Source organism: Nerophis ophidion, linkage group LG15 (assembly GCF_033978795.1).
Source record: "Nerophis ophidion isolate RoL-2023_Sa linkage group LG15, RoL_Noph_v1.0, whole genome shotgun sequence".
Taxonomy (NCBI): domain Eukaryota; kingdom Metazoa; phylum Chordata; class Actinopteri; order Syngnathiformes; family Syngnathidae; genus Nerophis; species Nerophis ophidion.
In genome coordinates, this window is record NC_084625.1 from 32413734 (window position 1) to 32435990 (window position 22257).

The 22257-nt window shown below is 37.1% G+C and overlaps 1 protein-coding gene across 1 annotated transcript in view; it reads right to left on the reverse strand.

Moving 5' to 3' along the window:
* Window positions 1-22257, reverse strand: part of pdk3a (pyruvate dehydrogenase kinase, isozyme 3a) — a 35144-nt gene that overhangs the window by 8554 nt on the left and 4333 nt on the right. The window contains exons 2-10 of the mRNA XM_061922038.1: window positions 8783-8924; window positions 8622-8693; window positions 6043-6227; window positions 5745-5834; window positions 5599-5676; window positions 1221-1297; window positions 1058-1159; window positions 868-975; window positions 654-767 (exon numbers count right to left, since the gene is read on the reverse strand). Coding sequence (XP_061778022.1) covers window positions 654-767; window positions 868-975; window positions 1058-1159; window positions 1221-1297; window positions 5599-5676; window positions 5745-5834; window positions 6043-6227; window positions 8622-8693; window positions 8783-8924 — 968 coding nt within the window. The remainder of the gene's footprint in view (window positions 1-653; window positions 768-867; window positions 976-1057; window positions 1160-1220; window positions 1298-5598; window positions 5677-5744; window positions 5835-6042; window positions 6228-8621; window positions 8694-8782; window positions 8925-22257) is intronic.

Below are 22257 nucleotides of genomic sequence, written 5' to 3' on the forward strand. Positions count from 1 at the left end.
TCTGATGAAATCTTATACGTCTAGTCTCTTACGTGAATGAGCTAAATTATATTATTTGATATTTTACGGTAATGTGTTAATAATTTTACACATAAGTCGCTCCTGAGTATAAGTCGCATCCCTGGCCAAACTATGAAAAAATCTGCGACTTATAGTCCTAAAAATACGATACACCTCCTGTAAAGTGCTTTTCTTTATTTTTTTACACCAAAATCAAAAAATATATTTTAAAATACCCCACTCTTGCATAGAGTTATGTTTTTCCCAATCAAAAAATATAGACAACAATATTTTTTTTTTTTTAAATAATTGTTTAAAAAATAAAACTTTTTGAACTAATTTTTTCGTGTGTCTTTTTTTCACTGTTGTAAAGCACTTGGAGTTGCAACTTGGCACAAAAAGTTTGTGGACCCCTGCCCTACACATATACTGTACATGATTAAAAAATAAATGTGTTGAAAACTCCTCCTTGGGTGAGGTAAAAAATAAAAGAAAGAAATGGCTCCAAAAACCGCTTCATGTGACTCCAAGTTCCAATCGCAAAAATACATTTTATTACGGTCATGTCTTTTGTATGATTTTTTACGTCTGGACAGGACAAACTTGCTAATTCCAGTCTTTGTGGTAAACTAATAGCCACAGCTTTTGATTACCTTCAAGTAGATCACAGCATCCGTGCCCACACCCTCCATAGAGTAGAGCTTCAAGTCCCCCTGGAAGTATCTGGCATAGAGCCTAGAAATTGGCAAACCATAGCCAAAACCGGCCTGAATGCAGGATGAGAGGAGGCCATGTTATTAGTAACGTGTGATAGAGTTGGTAGAACTAAAGTAAAGTTCATATGATTGTTTAAGCCTGTGAGACTACCAGCGGGACAGCGCCAGGCTCCAGGCTGGGCGTCGGGGCGGTGGAGTACGTGTAGTTAAAAAGGCGGTCGATCTTCCTCAGAGGAACTCCTCCTCCTCTGTCGCTAATCTGGAAAAGACCCAAAATGAAATATGAACACAAAGAACTGATTATTTTGATTATATATTGATTATGTCCATGTCTAACTCACCTTTATGGACAGATCTTCGTTACCCAGAGTGACTTTTGCTTTCACAGGCGGTAATCCTTCCGCGCTGTTCTCATGAAGCTCCACTGTGGCTCTCATTGAGTTCTACAAAAAAAGAAAATTAATTAAAAGAAGTAGGGTCACATGCAGCATAATTATTACTGACCTTAAAAAGCTCAAACAGCATGTGGAAGAGATGTGAGGGCACGTACACGGCCTGGATGGACTTTTTAGGGGCCTTCACTAGAAAGTAACATGGGAGGGCGTTGGAGGTTTCGAATGTTGTCTAATAAAAACTGCTGGTTGGAGCTCAGCTCAAACCAGAGCAACCTTACTGTCCCAATTAAAAGAAAATGTAGCACAGTAGAACTTGAGTTTTTGTACGCCCTACTTTTCACTGTCTCGTACGGCAAAACATGGCGCCTGACAAACTACAGTCGTCCCTCGCCACATCACAATGTTAAATATTGCAGCTTCAGCATATTGCAGATTTTTTTTCAAAAGCATGTCTTACTATGTTTTGGTCCTAAATTCAATATTTTGTAACTTAAAAATGGCTATCTAAACTAAAAATATCAATATTGCAGTAGTGCTGACCACAGAGAGCACGCTGCTCAGTATCTTAGCAACTGATTGGCTCACTTCAGGCAGTATTACTGTATTGAATTAAAAAAAAGTAAAGGTGAATAAAAAGGGTGCGGGATTTTGAAAAACATATTTAGAAGCCCATTAACAATTTATTTGTGCCCTAGTTATGAAAATATTTGATTTGTTTGTTAATGATTCCTCCTTTGCGGAAATTAATTTACTACAGTCATGTCCGGAACCAAATAACGGCGATAAACAGGGTATGACTATAGTACCCTGTTTCAAATGCCTAAACAAAAAATTCCAAGTGTTGGTAACTCAGTCTCTGGGCTTTTTCTATCATGGACGACCACAACATAAGTCACCATCGGGTAGAGATGTTCACATTTCTTATCACGCTTATTGTAACCAAAAACATCACCCTAATTATTATTATCACGCTATAGTTGAATGCTCTCAAAAATACTGATAAATATTTTTAAATTATACTTCACATTATGTAAATAAATAAATTTTCACAAGAAACGCTAAATATTGTTCTATTGTGTGAGTTTTTATATTTTTTATTTCCTTTTGTTTTAATTTGCGAAGGTTTTAGTGGGCTTATCATTAAAGGCAAACCAGGAGATTTTTTTAACAGGGAAAGACGTTATTTAGTCTGCTAGCTGTTTCGAACAGTATCAGTGTGAGTTTTTCAAAGTGAGGTACAAATCATAGTTTTACGACCATTAAAATTTGAATACAGTGAGACGTTAACGTGTCTTGTGATTATCTACCATGAATTGATTAACGTGGACCCCGACTTAAACAAGTTGAAAAACGTATGCGGGTGTTACCATTTAGTGGTCAATTGTACGGAATATGTACTGTACTGTATAAACTGTACTGTTTCATATAATGTATTCTCTTCATTTGAAATCTACGAATTTTAAAATCAAATAGCTGAGGTCAAATCGCTCTATGTAGATTTATGTGGATGTAGTTTATTTAAAAGGGACAATCCATATTAATGAACATTTATCATGTAAATACTGTATGTGAGATTATAGCCAATGGTGATCCCATCCCAGCCCCTTTGGCGGATTGATGTTAAAATTAAGACAAACGCATTACAAACACAGACTACAATGTGAACATGTACATTTCAAGGTTTAGTTCCCATAGGTGCTGTTGTAAAACACTCACTGCCACAAACATTCAAAATTGATAAGAAAAATATTTCATAATATGAACTTTAACACCCATCCATTTCCTACCGCTTGTCCCTTTTGGGGTCGCTGGCGCCTATTTCAGCTGCATTCGGGCGATAGGAGGGGTACACCCTGGGCAAATCTTTAACACCAGTGTCCTATGAATTATGATTACAGTTGTGACTCTCAAGCAGCCTATCAAATGATGCTTATGTTCCAATATATGTAGTTCCATGTTTGACACAGGATATGTCACAATATATAACAATACATTTAATAATAATAATAATGATAATATTCCGCCCAAATGCAGCTGTGATAGACTCCAGTACCCCTGTGGACCCCAAAAGGAACAAGCGGTAGAAAATGGATGGCTGCATGGATGGAATAATAATATATGTGACCAGTATCAGCAATAACTCTCCTGATTACTGTAAGAAATATATTTACTGTACTTTCTGATTCACTTTTATATTACAACATTTATTGGCATATTGGTCACAGCTCCATCTCTACAGGTGTGTGTGTATGAGTGTACTTGAAATGAAGAAAAGCTCAGACTCACTTGCCGAGGGAAAGTCATTTGACTTTTTAAGAAGGAAAATATTTGTTTTAATATTCTGGTCAATACGGTATTGTTCGATAAAGATGGGTACTGAATTTGGTACTTTTATAGTTATCATCCGAAGTCCTTTGGTCCTACCTGGTACTGATTTACATGAAATCAAATGGATCCATATTTCAGTACCTTAGTGTGTACGTGACATCCGGCTCAAGGATTTGGCCGGGAAACAGGCAGTCACGGGCAGTATAGCTTTGTTGGTAGAGCGGCCGTGCCAGCAACTTGAGGGTTTCAGGTTCGATCCCCGCTTCAGCCATCCTAGTCACTGCTGTTGTGTCCTTGGGCAAGACACTTTACCCACCTGCTCCCAGTGCCACCCACAATTGTTTAAATGTAACTTACATATTGGGTTTCACTATGTAAAGCGCTTTGAGTCACGAGAGAAAAGCGCTATATAAATATAATTCACTTCACTAATGTTACTGAAAAGTACAGTAAGGCTCAATTTTTCAAAATGCGCAAGCTCCAAGCTGATTTACATTAGATTAGCCATAGACGTGCAACCTATGAGCATTTGCAATTTCAACACCACCATATTTGATAATCAAAACTTCAACTAAGATGCCCAATTCAATCAAACATCCGGTGTGTAAAATGTACAATACTTAAGGTATAAACACTTTGTGAGCTGCAACTAAAGACTGAAAAGAAAAGACAGGCACATTTAACTTATGGGCAAAGACTACTTATTGGCAAAGGCAACACACTGTTGCCATCTAACGTCTTGGAAATGGAACTGCTTGCAAAGTCTACCATATAATAATTGCAAATGAGACACAGAAGTGTAAAAAAACAAGATGACTGGTCAGAATACAGTAGGTCAGTGCTAAATGTTAATTAATATATATTCGTAAATAATTAATATTTCCTCACACATTTGTACAAGCACCAAAAAAATGGTACTGTTGAGTACTGATATTGATTCCCATTTACCGTATTTCCTTGAATAGCCGCCGGACATGTAATATGCGCCTGCCTTGAATTACTGCAGGGTCAAACTCGCTCCCCAAATTTATAAGCGCTTGCTTACTTTAACCGCCGGGTCAACTTACCTGACGTCACGAGTGACGCTTCCCCTGTCATCATTTTCAAAATGGCGGAGGAGTTTATTTTTGCTTTTACTATGTGTAAACCAGGGGTCTTGTTCCACAGCCATACAGATCACACTGATGGTTGTGATATAAAACAACTTTAACACTCTTACTAATATGCGCCACACTCTGTGAACCCACATCAAACAAGAATAACAAACACATTTCGGTAGAACATCGGCTCTGTAACACATTATAAACGCAACGTAAGAATTACCCAGAATGTAATGCATCCATGACTCTTGGGTATATTATACACCCCGCTAGCACCAAACCCCCCCTCTACGTGCGTTGGTTGAGGTGGGTAGGGTTGGGGGCGTGTGTATAATATAGCCAAGAGTCATGGATGTATGGCATTCTGGGTAATTCTTATGTTGCGTTTATAATGTCTTGCAGAGCCGATGTTCTCCAGAAATGTGTTTGTTATTCTTGTTTGGTGTGGGTTCACAGAGTGTGGCACATATTAGTAAGAGTGTTAAAGTTGTTTATATCACAACGGTATGGCTGTTGACAAAGTATGCATTGCAATCTCGTAAGAGAAGCAGCGAAATGCATGTGTCGGGCCGGCACGCAGATAGCATGGTGTAAAGGTGGGCGCGATGACATGTTGTAGAGCAGTGGTCCCTAACCACCGGGCCGCAGCCGCAGAATAATTTTTTATTAATTTTTATTTTTTATCACACTCAATTTTTTACTGCATGCCATTAATAAGCGCAGGGGTGAGAAGAGGTTTTAAAATTATTAGCGCCTAATTACTTTTACCGCATGCCTTGAATAAGTGCATGAGTGAGAAGAGGTTTTAAATTAATTAGCGCCCCGGCGGCTATTCAAGGAAATACGGTATGCGGAATTGGTGCCGTATTGATTCAAATGTGAACGGTACCCATCCCTATTGTTCGACAAACTAATTAATTTGTATCGTTATTGTATTCCATCATACTTGTAATAACTTGAGGTGCAGAAGGCTTTACTTTTGAGTCAACTTTTTCTTAATAATTTGGGACTTTGTCATAGTTATATTGTATTACTAACATTATTGCACAACAATCTTACTGTCAAACTCTTCAATGCGGAGCTCAGGAGCTGCCAAGTAGTATTTCTCACACAGCATTTTGGCCGTGTCATAAGCATCTGATGGATGAAGCACAGAGTGAGTAAAATATGACGGACTTTTTAAAATATGACACCTGTCAACTCACCACTGACAACTTCAGCCACACAACAGTTAGGATCGATGCTTCCGATGTGTTTGGGAATAGCTGGGTTGGTGTCGTTACCAAACAGGAGAGCTGCATAGTGAGACACAAAGGGATTGTGTTTCTTTCTCTCGCACACACACACACAAACACACACACACATACATACACACATACACACACACACACACACACACACACACGCACACAAACACACACAAACACACGCACACACACACACACACAAATGCACACGCACACACAAATGCACACACAGTACTAATCCAGTTTCATTACTCACTGTGATGATTAATGAGCATGCGAAAGGAGATGCGGTTTGTGTAGAAGCGGTCCAGGAAATACTGGATGTTGCTGCTGATGAAGGGGTCGAAGCCAAACTTAGCCTTGTACTCGATTACGCCCTGCGCCATCGTGGGAACCACGTCATTGTGGCGGTTACGGATCTCGATCAACAACTCCAGAAAGCTGAGAGGGAATAAAGTTGTCATGTCTCAATATTAAAAAGACTCCCTTATCCAAATTCCTGGACGCTATTAATAGTCATGTGTGACTGTTTATCACACTGCATTGTGATAGTGTAAATACACATTACCTGCATATTTACACTACATAGACAAAAAGGCTTAGGATACCTATTTATGAATTTTTGCGTTAAAAATAACTATTAAATAAAATAATTACTTGGAAAAAAAAACATTTTCTACTTAGTACTTAAAATAAAAAACCCAGAATTACTTTAAAACTCCATCACCTGCATAATTTTATTTACCTTTATTCATTTACTTTTATTCGAAAAAAAAATCAGATTGTTTAGAATTGTATTATTTCTTTTATTACATATTTTTTCATTTATATCAAAATAATATTTTTTTATTATTTCAATTATTAAAAATGCCCACTTCTTTTATAGCACTTATAGTTTTATTCATGAATAATATAAATAAATAAAGTAGATCTTAAATAGATTTAACACTTTAAAATAATTTACAAATAATTACAACAATACCCACAGCCTCTATATTACTTTAGTAATAAGAACAAACCTGAATTAAAAAAACACGATCTCTATAGTACCTTTTTTAATAAATTAACTAATACATATAAATAAAAAATAAAAACCTTAAATATATCTTAAAAATATCCACCTTCTCTATTGCACTTTTTACAAAAACATTTAAAAAATACCCACAGCCTTAATATTACTTTTCTTTTTATGTTAGTAAAAATTTTTTTTTTTTTAAATATCCGCATTTTCCATATTACTTTTCCTTTTTAATCATTAATTAAGGAATACAAATAAACATACCCTACCTCTTAAATATATAATTTTTATTCAGAAAAAACATCTATAATTTATAAATAAAACTATATTAAAGATGTTTATTTGAATTAATGTATATTTTTAATTATTACAAAAATATTTAAAAATAAATTTTATTCATTTATTAATAACATTTAAAAAATGGATGGACAACTTTCATATTACTTAAAAAAATAAATGGTTAAAAAAATACCCAGCAATTCTATGCTTTATTTATTCATAAAAACTTTCCTAATTTAAAAATACCCACCTTCTCCAAAGTACATTTCTTTTCATTTATAAATATTTTAATAAAAAATACCCGCCTACTATTATGTAATTTTCTTTTATTCATTAATTAAAAACTGTTAATGAACACACTTTAAAATAGGAATTTAAAAAATCCCCACCTCCTTTACACTATAACACTAAACTTCAAAAAAATATTTCAAAAATGCCCACCTCCTCAATAATAAATGTTTTAATCATAAATTAATATTATTAATAAAGAATACATTTGTGAATGAAAAAAAAGAAGTTTTTTTTGTTCTAAAAGAGGAAAAAGAAACACTATTTTTCCATGGTTAAGAAATATTGAAAAATGCTTTAATATTAGGAAAAGTGACAAAGAAATTCTGGATCCACACCCTTATCAGTATCCCCAAAACAGGTTTACCCATGGAAATTTAGGTAGTTTTGGTTCAGTCTTACCTAATGGGATACATTTTGAAAAATGGTATGCTTCTAACTTTATGAATTCCAAGTAGGGCTGGGCGATACGGCCTTTTATTAATATCTCAATATTTTTGCTCGATATATATCTCGATATTTTGCCTTAGCCTTGAATAAACATTTTATGCATATATTCACAGCAGTATGATGATTATATGTGTCTCCATTAAAACATTCTTCTTCATACTGCATTATTAATATATGCTACTTTTAAACTCATACAGAGAGGGAAACCACAATTTAGTCAATTTAGCAAAAGTGTATTTATTAAACAGTTATTAACCAGTGGCAAAAACATTCATGTCATTTCAAAACAGAATGTGCAAGATTGTCAGAGACATTTAAATCAAACTAGGAGTGCATTTTTGTGCTTGATGTGACTAAGATGACATATCAAAACAACACTAAATTACAGTGCAATTTGTGTACAGAACGCCACTACAATAGTTTAAAACAAATAAAGTGCACTTTCGTGCATGATGTCACACAAGATATTTCAATAACTGTCAAATAAAAATGAGCTGCATAACAGGAAATCAAATAGTTTTTTGTCCTTTGTTATGTGGTTGGTTACAATGGGCGTTATTACATTCTGTTGTTGACTATGTTTTTCATACGATCTGGTTGTTTTATGGCCAATGATCTCTGACCTCACATATATAATCAAGTTTGGGCCAAAATTCCCCCAAAACAAATCATCCAAAAAGGGAAGACCAATTCTATATTTTTACTCTTTGACCCGATACTTTATTCCGTAATGTATGAGTGCTGATAAAGATGGCGTGCTCATGAAGCCATAAAGTTGCACCCTTCATGACTTGACTCACTCATTCAGAGCGTGAGGATCCTCAGGCTTTCTGTTCTCATAATCCAGCAGCTCCACAAAGCTCTGCATGTACCTAATAAAACGGGCAAAAGGGCAACTTTGTATCAAAAAGCCTATTCAGCGGCTGTTATATTTATTGTGTATAATAAAAAGGTGGATTACCATTTCTGAACCAGGCGGATGGATGTCTGGCTGAGCAGTTTATCTGGCAGCAGGTTGACTTCCCGCATGGTGTTGGCCAGACGCACGGGCAGCTCCTTGCGCAGGAACATGTACGAGGTTTTCTCACAGGCATTCTCTCTACCTGGAAGTCAAGGAACTAAACTACAGTGTATCCGAGTCTCTCCACAGCATTGGTATGCGTGAGTGGCAGGTAGAAAACCTCCAACTGAAGCAGGAAAAACTTAAAATAAAGTTTGATATAGTTTCAGATTCACCCACTTATCTGTTATAAATGTATTTTCTGTATGATTCCAGTCGTTTTCTTGAATTAATAAATTTGCGCATTTTCCAATCAAATCACCTCACTTCTGAATGCGCATTCCCTGACAAACTTCCCGTTTCATAGCATGTCATCAATATAATATTTACAGAAATATTTACTACACACCAACTTGTGAAATATATTTAGTAGACATGTAAGACATTTTTATTCTTGCTGATCGGACAATAAGCTGCAGAGAAACATCTAAAGCAGGGGTCACCAACGTGGTAGCCCGTAAGGACCAGATGAGTCGCCCGCTGGCCTGTTTTAAAAATCGCTCAAATAGCAGCACTTACCAGTGAGCTGCCTCTATTTTTTACATTTTATTTATTTACTAGCAAGCTGGTCTCGCTTTGCTCGACATTTTTAATTCTGAGAGAGACAAAACTCAAATAGAATTTGAAAATCCAAGAAAATATTTTAAAGACTTGGTCTTTACTTGTTTAAATAAATTCATGTATTTTTTTACTTTGCTTCTTATATCTTTCAGAAAGACAATTTTAGAGAAAAAATACAACCTTAAAAATGATTTTAGGATTGTTAAACACATACCTTTTTACCTTTTAAATTCCTTGCTCTTCTTTCCTGACAATTTAAATCAATGTTCAAATTTTTTTTTTATTATTATTATAAAGAATAATAAATACATTTTGATTTAATTCTTCATTTTAGCTTCCGTTTTTTCAAAGAAGAATATTTGTGAAATATTTTTTCAAAATTATTCTGGGAAATCTAGAAAATCTGTAGAATCAAATTTAAATCTTATTTCAAAGTCTTTTGAATTTCTTTTAAAATTTTTGTTCTGGAAAATCTAGAAGAAATAAGGATTTGTCTTTGTTAGAAATATAGCTTGGTCCAATTTTTCATATATTATAACAAAGTGCAGATTGGATTTTAACCTATATAAAACATGTCATCAAAATTTTAAAATCAATATTAATCGGGAAAAAATACTAAAGATGTTCCATAAATTATTTTTAAATTTTTTTCAAAATGATTCGAATTAGCTAGTTTTTCTATTCATTTTTTTCGGTTGAATTTTGAATTTTAAAGAGTCCAAATTGAAGATAAACTATGTTTCAAAATTTTATTTTCATTTTTTTCCTGTTTTCTCCTCTTTTAAACCGTTCAATTAAGTGTTTTTTTCATCATTTCTACGACGGAATGACAGACAGAAATACCCATTTTTATATATATATATATATATATATATATATATATATATATATAGATTTATTTATTAAAGGTAAATTGAGCAAATTGGCTATTTCTGGCAATTTATTTGAGTGTGTATCAAACTGGTAGCCCTTCGCATTAATCAGTACCCAAGAAGTAGCTCTTGGTTTCAAAAAGGTTGGTGACCCCTGATCTAAAGTAAGGCAGATAAAATATGTAAAAAAAAATAAGAAAACAAATAATCAAATGTATTATTATAGTTTAATATCTTATTTATGCATTTAATATTATTATTATCATATAAATAAATGGGTGAAAGTAAATCATGAAATCCATCACACGTCACTGGTTTGGCACCCCACATGTATAAATTTTAGCGCCGACTACAAGAAGACTTTTGTTTATGGAAAAAAACTGTTGGATCAATGCAGTAATCCATTGATTCTTAATCTGTGATGCACAAGCTACACAAAGTGCTAGGTAGCAAAACCTGTGTTTAAATAATCAAAATTTTATATAAAGTATATACATGTAAGCCAAGATATGCTCCACCACCTCCGACCTCCAAAGACATGCACCTGGGGATAGGTTGATTGGCAACACTAAATGGTCCCTAGTGTGTGAATGTGAGTGTGAATGTTGTCTGTTATCCAACATGGGTAGACATCGCAGGGCAATGTTGACTTTGATTGATTGCACAGAATCCTTGAAATTGCCACAACTGTGCCAGAACTGAGACGACTAGAATTGAAGCATGTGTACTTCCAGATTTACTTCCGTAAACACTGCAGGATGTGCGACTGCGGTCGGGTGAGACCACCCCCCGCGACCCCGAAGGGAATAAGCGGTAGTAAATGGATGGATGATTTTCTTTAAAAAGGTTAAAAAAAACAAATCTGTGTTACTATTTATTAGTATTAAAATATATTGTTTATATACAGTGGGGCAAAAAAGTATTTAATCAGCCACCGATTGTGCAAGTTCTCCTACTTTAAAATGATAACAGAGGTCTGTAAGTATTTGCTCAACCATTCAAAGCTCTCACTGGTGGTTTTGGCTCAAAATTTCACGATACATAGCCCCATTCATTCTTTCCTTAACACGGATCAATCGTCCTGTCCCCTTAGCAGAAAAACAGCCCCAAAGCATGAAGTTTCCACCCCCATGCTTCACAGTAGGTGTGGTGTTCCTGGGATGCAACTCAGTATTCTTGTTCCTCCAAACACGACGAGTTGACTTTATACCAAAAAGTTCTATTTTGGTTTCATCTGACCACATGACATTCTCCCAATCCTCTGCTGTATCATCCATGTGCTCTCTGGCAAACTTCAGACGGGCCTGGACATGCACTCGCTTAAGCAGGGGGACCCGTCTGGCACTGCAGGATTTGATTCCCTGTCGGTGTAGTGTGTTACTGATGGTAACCTTTGTTACTTTGGTCCCAGCTCTCTGCAGGTCATTCACCAGGTCCCACGGTGTGGTTCTGGGATTTTTGCTCACCGTTCTCATGATCATTTTGACCCAACGGGATGATATCTTGCGTGGAGCCCCAGATCAAAGGAGATTATCAGTGGTCTTGTATGTCTTCCATTTTCTGATGAATGCTCCCACAGTAGATTTTTTTCACACCAAGCTGCTTGCCCATTGTAAATTCACTCTTCCCAGTCTGGTGCAGGTCTACAATTATTTTCCTGGTGTCCTTCGACAGCTCTTTGGTCTTGGCCATAGTGGAGTTGGGAGTCTGACTGTTTGAGGCTGTGGACAGGTGTCTTTTATACAGATAACGAGCTCAAACAAGTGCCATTAATACAGGTAATGAGTGGAGGACAGAAGAGCTTCTTAAAGAAGAAGTTACAGATCTGTGAGAGCCAGAGATCTTCCTTGTTTGAAGTGACCAAGTACTTATTTTCCACCATAATTTACAAATAAATTATTTAAAATTCCTACAATGTGAATTCCTGGATTTTTTTTCACATTCTGTCCCTCACAGTTGAAGTGTACCTATGATGAAAATTACGGACCTGTCATCATTTTAAGTGGGAGAACTTGCACAATCGGTGGCTGACTAAATACTTTTTTTCCCCACTGTATGTTTTATATCATATCATTCTGCTTTGTCTTCAATTGTAGCTGTTTATTGTACAATGTACTTTGTTGAGAATTTTTTGAGTGCATCGAGACTTTGTGACATTTTGAAGTTTGAAGTGAAGTGAATTATATTCAAATAGCGCTTTTTTCAAGTGACTCAAAGCGCTTCACAGAGAAACTCATTATCCATGTCACATTCAAACCACTGTGGGTGGCACTGGGAGCAGGTGGGTAAGCGTCTTGCCCGAGGACACAACGGCAGTGACAAGGATGGCTGAAGAGGACCTCGAACGCAGAACCCTCAAGTTGCTGGCACAGCCGCTCTACCGACCAAGCCACGCCAAGCTCTTTATTGAAAACAACTATCAACAAATCAAGCATATTTTTTTATAGAATGTACTTTAGATGTAGCACTGCTGTTCCAGTTGGAATTTCCTTAAAAGCCGCCACATTCATCTTAATATTTGAACATTTCGTAAACTGCTGTCCGTGGGTATATCTCGTATACATTAAATTAAGTCCACATCCGATCGCAGACATGCTGACAATGCTCCAGACAACCCTGTGCGTCTTGTTTACATAGTCGAAAGATCCGGTGTCACCATTTTTTGGGCGGTCTTATTTATGTCAGAGTCGTGTATAAAGAGTGTATGTTCAATTGCTGTCTTCATGTCATTAGTTTTTCTGACAAAATAAACCAAAATAATACAGCTATATATAGTTCTAAACATACTACAGCTCATAAACTTACACTAAACACACTTTTATTTTGTGACAGTGAAAGTATAATTTTGCAGCCGTATTTGATGCACTCTGCTGCTACATTCCTGCAGTGTTTGGTGACCAGCAGGCACTTGAAAGCGCACCCGATAAACGATCAAAAAATACACAGAGCGTCCAAAAAAATTACTTATATCCTCCATTTTGCCAATATCTTCATTAGCTTTGGACCAACAATCACAGAGAAATTGTGACTTAAGTGTGAAGTATGCCAAGTGTGGTGGCTGCCTCCAAAGTGTGTGTAAAAACTGTATGTATCACTCATTATGTAGTATTACACTAACTATTCTTCCCTCTCACCTCAGACAGGAACCTACGCCCCATTCGGCCCTCACCTCCCACCACCTGAACAGTTTTTTTCCCCTCGGCCATCAGACACATGAACAATAACAAGATCTGATAGCTCAGTTACAGCTCATGTTACTCTATTCTGTGTTATATGTCTTTTATTTTGCACCATTGCGCAAAGTAAAATTCCTAGTTAGTGAACCTGTTCTCAAACAATGGTAATAAAATTCTTCTGATTCTGATTATAACTGATCTTTCTTTTTTATTACATGGTAAGTGAATGAGTGTACTTTTGTAGTTGTTTCCACATATTTCTGCACAATAACTCAGGTATAGTAACACTGCGAGCAGTAAACAATATGGAGTGTTTTTTGGTCCATAACATATTTTGCTTTATTCATTATTGACGTATTTCTTGCAACTTTATGTTGTATATTTATTATGAACATTTCAGTTCATTATCTCTTCTATTATAACACCCCAAATGTGGTTTGTTTTACTCATTTAATGTCTGTATATTTGTGTTTGTGTTTGACTTTCTCTTTTGCTGCTATCGAATTGCATTATTTTAGTTTTTGTATTCGGTGGGTCTCCATTGTTCATAAACCTTTAATTCCCATACTTGTCTTCCTTCCAGGTTGTTGGGAAAGCAGGGTGATCGCTAGCAGATATTCGCGAGAATGTTCGCATCTCCTATTGTCTTCTTTACTTTGTGACACGGGTAAAAATGGCTCTTTGAGTGGTAAAGGTTGCCGATACCTGAACTATATATATTAATTATTTCCGAATGGTTCAACAGCCACCCGCCCGAATCTATTTAAAATCTATTTTTTCGTCACGTCAACCGCCCGACCCGCGGAGATGAGACCGCAAACCACGCATCTCTAGTGTCTCCACTGCTCTAGAGTCCAGTGGTGACATGCTTTACACCACTGCATCCCACGCTTTGAATTGGACTTGGTGATGTATGGCTTAGGTTGGCTGCCCGGCCATGGAAACCTATTTCATGAATTTCTCTGCATACTGTACGTGTGCTAATTGGAAAGTCACAAAGTGTGGAGTTCTGTAGCAACTGACTGTGCAGAAAGTCTTCGCACTATGCGCTTCAGCATCCACTGACCCCTCTCTGTCAGTTTACGTGGCCTAATATGTGGTGGCTGGGTTGCTGTTGTTCCCAAACTTTTCACTTTTCTTATAATAAAGTTGACTTTGGAATATTTTAGAGCAAGGCAATTTCACTACTGGATTTGTTGCACAGGTGGCATCCTATGACAGTTCCACGCTGGAAATCACTGAGAGCGGCCCATTCTTTCAGAAATGTTTGTAGAAACAGTCTCCATGCCTAAGTGCTTGATTTTATACACCGGGCCAAGTCATTAGGACACCTGATTCTCATCATTCGGACGGGTGGCAAAATACTTTTGGCAATATAGTGTATTAGAAATGTCAACAGCGGAGGATGAATGCCCCACAACAACAGGATAGAGAAAAAAACAAGCCTATTGACTACAGCACGGACTACAATGGCAGAAGCGCGCTATTTTTGGAGACTTATGCAGATCCCAAGTACACGTCCGCAGGTACCAATAGGTAAAAAAAATTGGTTTTGCATAACATTGCCAAACAAAATGACAGATATTATTCCTCATTATCTAGTGTATGCCATTTGTGTGTCCTTATACATACACAAAATAATAATACCCGTATGTTGAAGCACAGTAAGTCTGAATACGGTAGCAGTAATGGTTTGTGTTCCATCAAGCAGTGCTGCTATGTAGATTACCAAAAACATACTGAAACATTTTGACAGCTTTTTCAGTACAGTGTGTAACGGTCTATATTTTAATGTCTTCCACAGCTCCTCTACCACACGGGGTCCCCCAGGACTCAATCCTTGCCCCAATCTTATTTGCGCTTTACTTTCTCCCCCTTGGTTCTATTTTTAGGAAGTATGGTATTGCATTTCATTTTTATGCCGATGATTGCCATATCTGTTTTCCCATGGCACAAAATAACACAGTTCAACGTCTCATTGACTGCCTGCACGACATCAAAGCCTGGCTAACTTCCTGAGTCTAAATGAAGACAAAACAGAAGTTATGTTGTTCGGTCCACGTCGCTCTCCCTCCCCCAGCGTTGACCTCGGCACTCTGACCCCGTATCTCAGCGACTGTGTCACAAACCTGGGGGTAAAGTTCGACTCAGATTTTAAATTCGAAAAAAAAATCAGCAGCGTCGTTCAAAAAAGCTTTTATCAATTACGCCAAATAGCGAAAGTGAAACCGCTTCTGTCAGGACATGACCTTGAGAAATTAAACCGCGACTTTATCTCGAATGGTTTAGACTACTGCAATGCCCTCTATGTAGGCATTAGCCAGGCCTCCCTCGCCCGCCTGCCTGCAGCTCGTGCAGAACTCTGCTGCTCGTCTGCTAACACAGACCCGCAGACGTGAGCACATCACCCCTGTATTAGCGTCCCTTCACTGGCTCCCTGTGTGTTATCGAATCAATTTTAAACTCCTTCTATTTGTTTTTAAATATCTACAGTTAACAACCTCGCGCCAACATATCTCTCCGACCTCCTTCTGCCTTACTGCCTCACTCGATCCCTAAGATCAGCCGATCAGCTCCTACTGACGGTCCCTGACACAAGGCTGAAGCTTAGAGGTGACAGAGCTTTCGCTGCTGCTGCTCCCAAGCTCTGGAACAACCTACCTCTGAGTGTTAGACAAGCCTCCTCTCTTTCTGTTTTTAAATCTCTCTTAAAACATACTTTTATTCCTTGGCTTTTAACACTAAGTGATATCCATCCTACAATGGCGCCCCATTATACACCTGCTGTGAACCTGTTTTTATGTTTTATTTATTTATTTTTTATCATATTCCGTTAGTGCTGTGTTGTTTGCTCGGTCTTCGTATTATCTTTTAACCTGTCCATTGTACAGCACTTTGGCTACCCCTGTGGTAAATTTTAAATGTGCTTTATAAATAAAGTTGATTTGATTTGATTTGATAGTATCAATGAAACAAAGTTTTGGTCTTGCTTGCTTACGGGTACTTGTTCGCGTCATTTATTGTACAGGCGTCAACCTGCAGTCCACACGTATCTCTTCTGTGTGACTGCCATCTACTGGTCACACTTATCATTAAACCATGTACCTTGTAAAATTGCTTCAAGGTCAGTAATCACAACTATTATGTAGCGGGTTAAAAGGCGCAGTGGACTTTTGAAGAAAATAAAAGGATTTTAAGTACACCAAAAAATACGGCAATTTGCTTTGTCGCCTAATACAAATCTAGAATGCAAATGTTTTGCTCAGATAGTTTGGCATAATTTGATCTACAGTACATTAGATTGCTTTTAGCATCTTGCTGGAGACTCAGATTTAACATAAGTTGAAAATACTAAATCAATAAGAAGGTTCTCACACTTCATCGTCTGTAGGAATGACGATATCTAGTTTCCACACTCCTGTATGTTTTATCTTAAACTCGCTATCAATTATTTGCTAAATCAAAACCAGACAATAGGTCACACTACAGACGCTGCCACACACACACACACACACACACATTGTGTTTTAGGACGTAACTCACAAGACATCACAGAATTGCTTGAGAACAGTTCAGAGAGTGTCACGGGAAGGTCTTGTAAGAGGTCAAATTTTGCAAATGTCTCGCTCTAAAAGGATTTCATGTAAACAGTCTTTAAGCCATGTATGCATGTACCGGAGAGGGTCATCTTTTGGAAGCACCGACAATATTGTGTTGCTTTTGATTTGAGAAAGCCATGATGTTGCAGAAAGAAAAGAACTTTGGCTCAGCTTCCTGTCATTCAGTGAGCAGAAAGAATAGGATGTGGCTCGTTAATCATAAAGCAACAATAAACTGCCCAGAGATTGCCCTTCTTGTAATAGTTCCTGCATTGGGCACGCATGTATGAATGTTGTGTATCTGTTACCTGCAGATCTACTAAAGACATTGTCACTTAAACGCAGCGCGGCCACGACCTACTTGACATTGCAGCCGCAAGACGAGATCACATCTCGCAAACGATCGCCTTTAATCACACATGGATTAAGGAGAGCTTAGAGAACTGCTTGAGTTGTAGTTAACGATTATCTTGACTTTCACTATTGGTTGTCTGTTTCAGAGTGAACACAACTAACCATTTTTTTATTATTCATACTTAACAATTTTTTTTTTTAATTATGAATAGTTCTTATTATAATTTTCATTCACCATTTTCATAAAAGAGGAAATCCGATTTACCAGATCCTGAGGTGCCTCTGCAGGAGAAAAGATCTGTGTTGTAACTGCGTATAAATACTTGGGAATCATTCTAGATTCTCAATTCACATTTAAAAAGCATGTCAAGAAAGTAATTTGCACGGCTGAACTAAATCCTGCCAATTTTAAGTATATCAGACAGAGTTTGAATACAGACGCTGCTAAATTATTTTAACAATGATCATTTCACATTTGTCTTACTGTGTCACCAGCTGGTCTCAGGGCTGTAAGCAGAGGTGGGTAGTAATGCGCTACATTTACACCGTTACATCTACTTGAGTAACTTATGGGATAAATTGTACTTCTAAGAGTAGTTTTAATGCAACATACTTTTACTTTTACTTAAGTATATTTATAGAGAAGAAACGCTACTTTTACACCGCTCTTTTTATCTACATTCAGCTTGCTACTCGCTACTGATTTTTATCGATCTGTCAATGCACGCTTTGTTTGTTTTGTTTTGTCAGACAGACCTTCAAAGTAGGATCTATCACATGCCTGCGTTTCACCAATCCAATGCAGTCACTGGTGACGTTTGACTCCGTTTCACCAATCAAACAGAGCCAGGCAGTCACATGATTAACTGCACACTTTTTTTTTTATAAACCTTTTTTTATAAATTTCAACATTTACAAACAGTTGAAAATAATAATCAAAGTAAGTACAAAAACAGTACCAAACAGTATAAAAAACGTACAAAACAGCGCCAGGGGGTGTAAATTCAAAGTAACTAAAATAGAATGCAAAAAATATATATATATAAAATAAAGTGCAATGCCATAGACTCACTCAATCTCAGTACATAACTTAAATTTGGAACACAGCATCATCGTTTCCACAACTTTTTGGTTGTTAGAGGTAGAGTGTTTTAATGTACAGTTCTAAATCTTTTTTAAAGGCACAAAAAACAGGTCGGGTATATGAATATAAAACTTAGCCAATAGTATAATGAGGTTGCAAAGGTAAAATTCATTTAAAAAATGTTTTCAATACAGTGTAAAACCAAATATATATTATTTAATATATATTATTGTTTTAGTTGCTTAAGAGATATTCCTGGCTCTGAATTTGTTCATTGCTATTTTTATGTTTTTGTGCATTACTTGTTGCTGTCATCATTAAACGAACAGGTTACTCATTAGTTACTCAGTACTTAAGTAGTTTTTTCACAACATACTTTTTACTTTTACTCAAGTAAATATTTGGGTGACTACTCCTTACTTTTACTTGAGTAATACATCTCTAAAGTAACAGTACTCTTACTTGAGTACAATATCTGGCTACCTCTGGCTGTAAGACAACACTGAAAATGATCTGCTCTGTCTATAAATAGGCTCAGAAAGTCCTGGACAAAAAATATTTTCATTATCACCACTTATATGATGATATTGGACAAATAACTACTGAACTGGGAATATTTGGTAAAAATGTCATGATGCAAATTGTTTTTTTTAAATCTTACCTTGTTTGGCCCAACCACTATTTTTTGATTTTGTACATCTGTGCAGGGGACAAACTACATCCACCTCCTCAAACAATCTGATACATGTACTTTAGAATCAGACTTATCATCATAGCATTTTATTAGCTGGTTTGTGCTTCCTGCCTGCTGTGTGTAATTGTTCATGGTGCTGTTGAAGCTTAATGTGTAGTGCTTGTGCTGAATTTTGCCTTTGATGATTGCGAGATAATCAATTGTTTTACTATTTTAAGTAGGCACTAAATGATTGTTGTTTTAATTGCATGTTTGTTTGCCCAGGGACTATGGTTGGAAACTAGTTTGGTAGCTAAAAGTGCACATTTACAGCAATGTTGATCAGTGTGCATTATCCCTGTTCAAATAAACTAATACGATGAAATGTCATAAAAACTGTCTAATATGAAATAAAACTAAATAAAAAGCATCTTGGAAGGTGTTTTTTTGTACTATCATGTTCATCCACTAAAAAATGTCACTGACTGAACCTATTAGGCACAATCAAAAAATGTTTAATATGAAAGAATACAATGTGAAAAGCACAAATAAATGTAAATTTTACCATCATATGCACCCATAATAAAAATGTCATTCACTGAACACTACATTAGGTACACACGGACAATCAAATGACGTCCAATACAAGGTGTTTTTAGGGTCGGTGCATGTTTTGGTCATTGAACTTTATGTTTATAAATGGTAATTTAAAAACAAAAAATGATTGCTAAATTTAAATAAACTTTTGAAATGTCTTCTTTTTCAGCATTGAATAGAAATTATCCCATCCGTCCATTTTCTACTGCTTGCCCCTTTAGGGATCACAGGGGGTGCTGGAGCCTATCTCAGCTGCATTCGGGCGGAAGGCGGTGTACACCCTGGACAAGTCGCCACATCACCGCAGGGCCAACACAGATAGACAGACAACATTCTCACTCACATTCAAACACTAGGGTCAATTTAGTGTTGCCAATCAACTTATCCCCAGGTGCAAGTACAAACTCCGTTTCCATATGAGTTGGGAAATTGTGTTAGATGTAAATACAAAAGGAATACAAAGATTTGCAAATCATTTTCAACCCATATTAACGTTAAAGTTAAAGTACCAATGATTGTCACACACATACTAGATGTGGCACCATATTCAGTTGAATATGCAACAAAGACAACATATTTGATGTTCAAACTGATAAACTTTTTTTTTTTTGCAAATAATCATTAACTTTAGAATTTGATACCAGCAACACGTGAAAAAGAAGTTGGGAAAGGTGGCAATACATACTGATAAAGTTGAAGAATGCTCATCAAACACAGGTGTAAAGGCTAATTGGGAACAGGTGGGTGTAGGGGTGTAACCGTACGTGTATTTGTATTGAACCGTTTTGGTACGGGGGATTCGGTTCGGTGCGGAGGAGTACCAAACAAGTTTCCAAACGAACATATTAAGTAGCCGCGTATGCTAAAGTCTTAATAAGCTGCTATGCTTTTTGCCTCCGTCTCCTACACAGCACCCAGCATTGTCCCACCCACACAACCATCTGATTGGTTACAACCATAGCGGTAACAGCCAATCAGCAGTGCATATTCAGAGCGTTAGTAGTCAGCACTTCAGCGTTGAGCAGATAGGGGTTTAGCAGGTGAGCAGTGGACTCTCCCCAAATTATACTAAACACTTCCAAGTCAACTACTACTAACCTCACTATGAGCCCGTTGACCCTCTGAAACCTAAACTGCAGCTCAGCTCATTCGCAGTCCTGGCTTAAAGTGAAGGCTAATTAGCTTTTAGCGTAACGTTAGCTAATTTTGCGGTGTGTGTGTGTGTGTGTGTGTGTGTGTGTGCATGTGTGTGCGTGTATGTGTGTGTGTGTGTGGGTGTGTTACGAACAGTTTTGATTGAGGCGTGTTGAAGCAGCAAAAAAGGACATTATGTTAAATGAAGAGTTTCTGTCTCTGATAGTTGATATAATGATGTAACTGCATCATAAAGGCGACATGAACTCCATGGTGTTCAGGGATGAATAGTCTCTCCTATTGCTATTGTACTATTTTTTCAGCAATAGTTACTTTAATCATTAGTAATGTAGCAGCCTAGTTTTGACTGGCAGGGTCCCTGCTATCACATGTTGATACAAATATAACATTTACATAATAAAAATCAACTACAGGCTTCCCAAATTCTGTAATAAATTAAGCATGATGAGTTGACTTGAAACTGTTTAATGTTGCACTTTTTATATGTAGAAGAAAAGTTTTGTCATTTTTTTGAATCTGAACAACAACTTGATGCAGTTTAATGTTGATTAACTTGGGCAGAATTATTATAGTGTTTCCAATGTTAAAAGGATAAAGCCATTGTTTACAAATTTGGTAAATAAATACCCCCAAAAATTATATTTTGTTGTTTTCTTACTGTACCGAAAATGAACCGAACCGTGACCTCTAAACCGAGGTACGTACCGAACCAACATTTTTGTGTACCGTTACACCCGTAGGTGGGTGCCATGATTGGGTATAAAAACAGCATCCCAAAAAATGCTCAGTTTTTTCACAAGGAAGGATGGGGCGAGGTACACCCATTTGTCCACATCTGCGTGAGCAAACAGTCAAACATTTTAAGAACAACATTTCTCAAAGTGCAATTGCAAGAAATTTAGGGATTTCCTACGGTCCATAATATCATCAAAAGGTTCAGAGAAGGGCTTCACAGTGGCAGAGGGGTTAGTGCGTCTGCCTCACAATACGAAGGTCCTGCAGTCCTGGGTTCAAATCCAGGCTCAGGATCTTTCTGTGTGGAGTTTGCATGTTCTCCCCGTGAATGCGTGGGTTCCCTCCGGGTAGTCCGGCTTCCTCCCACTTCCAAAGACATGCACCTGGGGATAGGTTGATTGGCAACACTAAATTGGCCCTAGTGTGTGAATGTGAGTGTGAATGTTGTCTGTCTATCTGTGTTCGCCCTGCGATGAGGTGGCGACTTGTCCAGGGTGTACCCCGCCTTCCGCCCGATTGTAAATGAGATAGGCGCCAGCGCCCCCCGCGACCCCAAAAGGGAATAAGCGG